Source organism: Sapajus apella, unplaced genomic scaffold (assembly GCF_009761245.1).
Source record: "Sapajus apella isolate SASKATOON/1434 unplaced genomic scaffold, GSC_monkey_1.0 scaffold8, whole genome shotgun sequence".
Classification (NCBI taxonomy): domain Eukaryota; kingdom Metazoa; phylum Chordata; class Mammalia; order Primates; family Cebidae; genus Sapajus; species Sapajus apella.
This window is the reverse complement of record NW_022436948.1, coordinates 4,879,909-4,888,168: the sequence shown is the minus strand read 5'-3', so window position 1 is coordinate 4,888,168 and position 8,260 is coordinate 4,879,909. Positions and strand designations below refer to the sequence as shown.

General features: G+C 46.7%; 1 protein-coding gene across 2 annotated transcripts in view; it reads left to right on the top strand.

Annotated features, from left to right (window-relative positions):
- The window catches only part of MX2 (MX dynamin like GTPase 2), a 45,141-nt gene that overhangs the window by 28,044 nt on the left and 8,837 nt on the right, over positions 1-8,260 (top strand). For both annotated transcript variants that reach the window (XM_032276825.1, XM_032276826.1), the window contains 3 exons: positions 3,213-3,411; positions 5,161-5,239; positions 8,039-8,161. In XM_032276825.1, coding sequence (XP_032132716.1) covers positions 3,213-3,411; positions 5,161-5,239; positions 8,039-8,161 — 401 coding nt within the window. The remainder of the gene's footprint in view (positions 1-3,212; positions 3,412-5,160; positions 5,240-8,038; positions 8,162-8,260) is intronic.

Below are 8,260 nucleotides of genomic sequence, written 5' to 3'. Positions count from 1 at the left end.
ATGGATGGATGGATAGATGGATGGATAAAACATAGCATATATGTAAAACAGAATATTATTTAACTTTAAAAAGGAGGGAAATTCTGAAACACACCACAACATCCTTTGGAACTTCGAGGACATTATGCTAAGTGAAATTCCAGTAAGAAAAGGACAAACACTGGGTGATTCTACCTTATTTGAGGTCCCTAGAGTAGTCAGCACATGCTGACGGAAAATAGAATGGTAGCTGCCAAAGCCTGGAGGGAGGGGAAGTGGGTGGTTGTTTAATGAGTGAAGAGCTTTAGTTTGGGAAGATGAAAACATTCTGGAGATGGATGGTGGTGATGGTCACACAACAGTGTAAATGTCCTTAATGCCACTGAACTCTAAGCTGGCTAAAATAGGAAAATATGCATTATGTGTACTTTATTACCATTTTTAAAAGAAATATTTTTTTAAAAAAACAAAGTAACTGAAGACAATAGGGGGAACATCCTATTTTTATGAGTTGAATTATTCCCTTGCAGACTTGAGTTATGTGTATTTTACAATTCTTTTAAAAAGGAAATTGAGCCTGGGTGTGGTGGCTCCCACACCACTACACTGTAATCCCAGCACTTTGGGAGGCTAAGGTGGATGTATCACCTGAGGTCAAGAGTTTGAGATTAGCCTGGCCAATGTGATGAAACCTCGTCTCTACTAAAAATACAAAAAATTAGCCATGTGTGGTGGCAGGTGCCTGTAGTCCCAGCTACTCAGGAAGCGGAGGCTTGAGAATTGCTTGAACCCGAGAGAAGGAGGTTGCCATGAGCCGAGACTGAGCCACTGCACTGCAGCCTGAGCAACAAAGCGAAACTCAGTCTCTCTAAAAAAAAAAAAAAAGGAAATTGAATGACTCTCTACACAATACTTCCAAAGGATGATAATAGAGCAAATTTGATGATAATATAACAGTGGTTTAGAGAATATCAAGTGTCAAAAAGAACAGTGGATCACTATTTTCGTGCTGTCACTAAGCTGGTTTCCCACCAGCCATCGCTAAATGCACATCGCCTATTCACTCGGCTCCAGCTGAGCTCCTGGCTCCACTCGAGACAGAGACTGCTCCTGTCAAGGTCACCCACACCCTCTGCACTGAGGAGCGCATGGCCACCTCTCCATCCTCATCTTTCCTTTCTTAGCAGCAGTCACCCCACTTGCCCACTCCCTCCTTCCTGAACCTCCCCCCTTCCTTCTCTCTCTCTCTCTTTCTTTCTTGGGTCACCTCTGTCACTGGCCAACTGGAGGTCACATTCTTAGACTCCTCGTCTTCTTGCCTCTTCAGTTCTCAGGCCTCTAAGTATGGTTCTGGGCTCTCCTTCTATGAACACATCATCACATTTAGTGATCTTATCTGGCTATGGTTTGGGATCCCATCTGCATGCCAGTGACTCCCAACTCTGTACCTGTAACCCTCACCTTGCTACACTGGACAACTCCATTTGGCTGTCTGGCCAATGTCTCCAGTTAAACATGACCAAAACAGAATTCTTGGTTTCGTACTCCATTCCAATTTTCCTCCTCCCCAAGGCTTCCCCACTTCATTCACAGAACCCATATGCCCACCTAGTTCTAAAGCCAAATCCAACAGTCCCACTTGAGGCCGCCTTCCCCTGCCTCCAAGTCTAATGTATCTGAAGTCCTGGTGACCCTGCCTCCAAGACAGGAGCCAAATCCATCCACTCCTCTCCATCCCCACTGTCACTACCTAGGCCAAGCCACATGGTCTCCTGCCTGGACAGCTCAAACATGCTCCTGCTGTTCTAGCACTCACCTTGCCCACGGCAGTGCCCTCTCCACTGGCCTTCAAACATGTCAATTGAATCATGCCCCTCCCTTGTTTACATTCTCTCCTGCTGCCAGCTCACATGCATATGAACCCCCGACTCCTTTATCTAGAAAGTAGAGTCCCGGGTGACCTGGCCCCACCTGCCTCTCTGATCTCATTCCCATCGCTCTCTGCCTTGCTCACAGCCCTCCAGTTTGGTTCTGCTCTCGCTGCTCCCTCTCAAGCAGGATCGGGAGTGCTCCTTCTCCATTCCCACTAGGCTGACTCCTCCCTCCATTCAGATCTCAGCCCAAATGTTGCCTTCTGAGAGAGGCGCTCCCTGTCCAACCAATCTGAGACTGCATCACCCACCTCTGCCCACAGTCATTTGCCGGCACATCACTGTATGTTAACTCTCTGCATAGCTCTTAGAACTATCCATTCTTCTTCTTTATTTCTTGTATATTATTAGATTCATTTATCTGGAGAGAGAGGTTCAGGAATAGTAGATCAGAGAGCCAGACTTACCCATAAATTAAAATGAAAGACAAAATAGCAGAAGATAAACTGGGCACGGTGGCTCATGCCTGTAATTCCAGCACTTTGGGAGGCCGAAGCGGGTGGATCATGAGGTCAGGAGTTTAAGATCAGCCTGGCCAACATGGTGAAACCCTATCTCTGCTAAAAATACAAAAATTAGCTGGGTGTGGTGGTGTGCACCCGTAGTCCCAGCTACTCAGGAGGCTTAGGCAGGAGAATCACTTGAACCAGAGAGGTGGAGGTTGCAGTGACTCACTGCAGCCTGGACGACAGGCAAGACTCTATCTCAGAAAAAAAAAAAAAATAGCAGAAGGTGACATTCACCTTTCCAACACACACAAACAAGAAATGCAGCGGCAATTTGACACTCAAGCAACACAAACCAAAAAAAGCACTCGAAATTCGAAGTTTTCAATCCAATGCAAGCAGGAAGGAGTGGGGACAGAGGAGGGGGAGAGGAACGTGGGGAGGAGGAGATCAGAGGAGGCGCCACAAGCTGGGGCGGGAGTGAGTCTATGTAGGAAACACTAGAGAGGGGCTCCCTTCAGTAGAGAACGAGGCGTTGTTGGACACATGGCACATGGAGCAGTTCACTCCAACCATGCCTGCTGCCCTGGTGCTGGGCACCCAGTAGGCACCCAGGAAACATTTGTTAAGTCAACTGTCCAGGAGACTGAATGAACTAGGTGAGAGGGTGAGGAGGTGAGCCAATAGAAATGCAAAGAAGAGGGGCGATGAGGGAATGAGGGTGGAATGAGGCACCGGAGGATCAAGGCCACAGGAGACTTTGTTGGCCAAAATAGGAGCCCAGAGTGTCGTGGGAGTGAAACCTATTTGAGGGGATCACTGACCTTTCCATTTCCCTTCTCTAACCATCTCACAGGGATCCTGACCAAACCAGATCTAATGGACAAGGGCACCGAAAAAGGTGTCATGAATGTAGTTCGGAACCTCACATACCCCCTCAAGAAGGGCTACATGATCGTGAAGTGCCGGGGCCAGCAGGAGATCACCAATAACCTAAGCCTGGCAGAGGCAACCAAGAGAGAAATGACATTCTTTCAAACACATCCATATTTCAGGTGAGACTCTTCTGAAAAGCCCTAGAATTAGACTCCATGGAAGCCAGCCCACCTGCCAGAGTTGGCCAAGACGATGACCAAACTGTATATACAAATTACACAAGGTAGCAGAACCTATGCTCACCTAATTGTTGTGTTAAATTTCTTGACTTATTTAGACAAATTATCGTGTCTTAGATTCTCATGGTGATGCTGATTCAAGACTGGAATGTGTCATGACATAAAGCATGGAACACTTTGGTGTCCCAAAATCTTTCCACTTGCTTTCTGATTTGAGCCCTTATATTAAGAGATACATAAGGCAGGTGAAGCTTTCCCCATTTTCATAGATAAGCATAATGGGGTCAAACAAATAATGAATGGGAACAGGACTGAAAACAGAGCTCGTAACCTCCAGAAACCCGTGTTTACCTTTGTAAATGGCACACAGGAAAACCTGCTCTGTAGAACTGTCCACGTGTTTAGAGCCTGCACACTAACTGGTTGTGTTAAATAGAAATTGTCCTATGGAGACTCTGTAGTTTGTAGGACGCTGGGATTTTTCCCACTGAATGGAGTACTTTTCCCCTTCATTCAGAAACTTGCTATTCCTGAAGGATCTGGGAGCACAGAGGTCACTCCTGCTCGAAGGAGAGCTCATGGGAAAACAGTGAATTTAAGCAGAGCACGTCTGCTGCTTGCCAACTATGTGATCTGCAGTATGGGCCCCCTTCTCTGCATTTTGGCTTTCCCATCTTCTCCAGGGCATCCTACTACTGCCTCGCAAGATTGTGGTTAGGATTAAAATAACACGACTTACACAAAGGTCTTGAGCGCCAACAGCCAGACTCAGTAACCATCACCCGGTTCCTTCCTTCTTCCTCTCTGCTCCTGCTCTGAGTGGATGGAGCATACTGGTTTCAATAGCACTGGAGGTCAGGAGGAGAAAACTCTCCTCCCTGAGCTGGAGGAAGATTTCAAAACAATTAGGCCCATGGTTCTCCATGCTGAGTGAGCAGCAGACTCTCTGGAGAGTGCCTTCAAATTGCGCTAGCTTTGCCCTGCCCTGAGGTCTGGGGAGGGGCCCGAGACTTCATGCTTCTAACAGGTTCCTTCTGGTTGAGGCTGATGTTGCCAGTCCAGGGTCTTCTCCCTTTGCAAACCACTTCTCAAGGTCTTTGGGAAATCTGAAATCCTTGCATGCCCACTTGCTGGGAGCCAGCCCTTGCAGTGAGAGGCGCTGGCAGTGCTGGGGAATAATCCTGTGTGCTTCCTCCTGAATTCCTGCCATTGGCAAGCACGCTGCAGCCACGCTGCCTGCCGTGTGGCTGCATCAAGCAAATGCAGCCAGCTGCTTCACCTCTCTGCACCTCAGCCTTTCTTGCTCTAAAGTGGTTAAATGACTAAATATGTTAATATTTATAAAGCCCTTCGTTTGGTGCCTGGCACTTAGTAAGCGCCGCATAATAAAACACTAATCTGGGCAAGTCACTTAGTCTCCATGAGGCTGGGCTTGTTTTCCTATAGCTAAGATGACCTAACTCATGAGTTTGTGGGGATAATAGAAAGGGAGAAGGCAAGGAAACTTCCTGGCTCATGCTTGCGTGGGTACAGGCTGGTGGCAGGTGTCTTTCTCACGTACCACCTGGCTTTTCTGATGGCAAGTGTTGCCCCAGGGAGCTGCACTCACCTATCACGTACGAAGTCCGGTACTAGAAAGATGGTCACACAGGTGCTTCCTGAATGCATGAGTGGTCTGTCTCGTTTCAGAGTTCTCCTGGAGGAAGGGTCGGCCACGGTTCCCCGACTGGCAGAAAGACTTACCACTGAACTCATTCTGCACATCCAAGTGAGCCATGTGGGTGGGGTGGCAAGTGGTAAATACAGCATGCCCAAGTCACTGTCTTGGTCTGGAGTTGGCCAAGATGCCCCACGGATCTGTCCAAACAAACAAACAAGCACCCTGTGAAAACTGTCTCACTCACCATCACAGACTCACAGGAAGAATTTCTGTGGGAAGTTCTGGGGAAGCAACAGGTCCATAGTGTTAAAACGAAGGGTTGAATTGGTCAATGGGGGGGAAGAAAAAGAGAAGGAAACAAACTACGATACCTGCAGCAATGTCAAAAGGAGGGACCACTGAGGGAGCAAGTTTTCTTTTTTCCTATATGTTGTTAACACTTCTTGGTATAAAAAAAACTTTCTTGCCAGGCGCAGTGGCTCACGCCTGTAATCCCGGCACTTTGGGAGGCCAAGGTGAGCGGGTCACCTGAGGTCGAGAGTTTGAAACCAGCCTGACCAACATGGAAAATCCCCATCTCTACTAAAAATAAGCTGGGCTTGGCGGTGTATACCTGTAATCGCAGCTACTCAGGAGGCTAAGTTAGGAGGCTTGCTTGAACCCAGGGAGGTGGAGGTTGCATTGAGCCAAGATCATGCCATTGCACTCCAGCTTGGGCAACAAGAATAAAACTCCGTCTCAAAAACAAAAAGTTTTCTTCTAGCCTCAAACTTGTAAGAAATAATCAGTTTCTAAGAAATAAATCAATTTTCACAGATTCTGTAAAGCAGACAACTACAGGCAAGGGCCTCATGACATCATCAGTTATAGAAAAACTTTGGTTAATTGAGAAATCGAATAGTTTTAGCACTTGCCTAAACCTTCACTAATGAGGCTAAGCAACATGGGAAGATTTCAGTTTACCCTTAGAGCAAAGATGACTCTAGATCCTAGGACTTGGCTCATGCTAAATTGTGTATCAGACAAAAGCAATGACTTACTTGAGCCAGGAAGCACATACTCAAAGAATATTTGGTTGGAAGGAGCCAGTGGTTCTCCAACTTTAAGGCACACAAGAATTACCTGGAAAGTTTGTTACAATTTAGATTCCACTGGGCACTGTGGCTCACATTTGTAATCCCAGCATTTTGGGAGGCTGAAGCAGGCAAATCACCTGAGGTCAGGAGTTTGAGACTAGCCTGGCTACCATGGTGAAACCGTCTTTACTAAAAATACAAAAATTAGCCAGGCATGGTGGCATGCACCTGCAATCTCACCTACTCAGGAGGCTGAGGCAGGACAATTGCTTGAACCTGGAAAGTGGAGGTTGTTGTGAGCTAATATTGTACCACTGCATTCCAGCCCGGGCGACAAAGCAACACTCAATCTGAAAAAAAAAAAAAAAAAAAAAATTTAGATTCCTGACTCCAGCCCCAGAGTTTCTGACTTAGAAGGTCTCAGGTAAGACCCATGGATTTGCATGTTTAAGTTCCCAGGTGTTCCTGGGAACATACTTTGAGGATCACTGATTCCAGTGGGATTCACTAAGTTTGAAGAAGAGGGTTTGAAACGTGTATCACTGTCTAATTGAAAAAAAAATCGTTTTTTTTTTGCAAAAAATAAAAATGTTGCATTTTTATAACTTTTTCAACACAAATGATTTAATTTAAAATCTATAATTTTTTTATTTTTATTTTTTTATTTTTTATTTATTTTTTTTGAGACGGAGTTTCGCTCGTTACCCAGGCTGGAGTGCAATGGTGCGATCTCGGCTCACCGCAACCTCCGCCTCCTGGGTTCAGGCAATTCTCCTGCCTCAGCCTCCTGAGTAGCTGGGATTACAAGCACATGCCACCATGCCCAGCTAATTTTTTGTATTTTTAGTAGAGACGGGGTTTCACCATGTTGACCAGGATGGTCTCGATCTCTTGACCTCGTGATCCACCCACCTCGGCCTCCCAAAGTACTGGGATTACAGGCGTGAGCCACCGCGCCCAGCCGTTAAAATCTATAATTTTTTAAAAAATCAACTCAATTATTACAATGATAATTTGAAATACCAGAAGTTAATACATTTTACCTACAGGTACAAACTGTCTCCCAAAAAAGAACCTAGGAGACCTTAACAATGTCCTGGCATGAACCTGTCTTCCCTTGACATGCTGACTCACAAACCACCTCCGAGTCCCAGGGAGCTCCCCCTGCCCAGGGGCCGCAGCATCCTCATCCACCAGGGCAGGAGCTGGGGCCACTGCTCCCCGACATGTCTTCACCTCAGCGTTTACGAGCAGGACTGGGGAGTTGGTGGACAGGGTGTGGTTTGACACTGCTGCTCACTGGGTCTGCAAAGATGGCAAGTAATCGGATTCTCTGAGTCTTAGTTTCCTCTCTGGCAAGAAAGAGACAGCGTACCACAGTGTGGGGGTTCAATGAGGTGTGGGCTGTGGCATGAACCACAAGACACAGGGTTTTCCAATTTATAACACTCAAATTGTCACCAAAAACCCATTTTACCAAAGCCATTGCACATTATATTCAAGTGTTCTTGTTCTCGAAATAACAAGGCACCACGCCAAATCAAACAACCACCAAAAAACAAAAGTGAAAACTCCACCACCCGATTCCTCACCACTCCAATTGCACAACAGAATGCAAAATTCCAAGTCTGGCCGTCCAGGCAGCAGGACGTGCCTGTTGCATGCAAAACTCTCTTAGGGCTCCTCAGTCAGTTTCTATCTCACTGAAACTCGCAAATCAGCAATTACAGATCCTCCTGAATGCTTTAAAAGGCTCCTTTCCATATACCGAAAAAATCTGCTGGCCAATCTAATTAAGCCGCAGTTTGATTGTTTGCTTTGTTTTGTTCAGAAATCGCTCCCATTGTTGGAAGAGCAAATAAAGGAAAGCCACCAGAAGGCGACGGAGGAGCTGCGGTGCTGCGGGGCCGACATCCCCACCCAGGAGGCCGACAAGATGTTCTTTCTGATTGAGGTGAGATTTAAGCAGGACTCCATGTGGCACTTCGTGCTTCCCTGGTGGCCCCGCAGCTGTCCTTCCCCTTCATCACCCATGAGATGAGGTGGGTGGGTG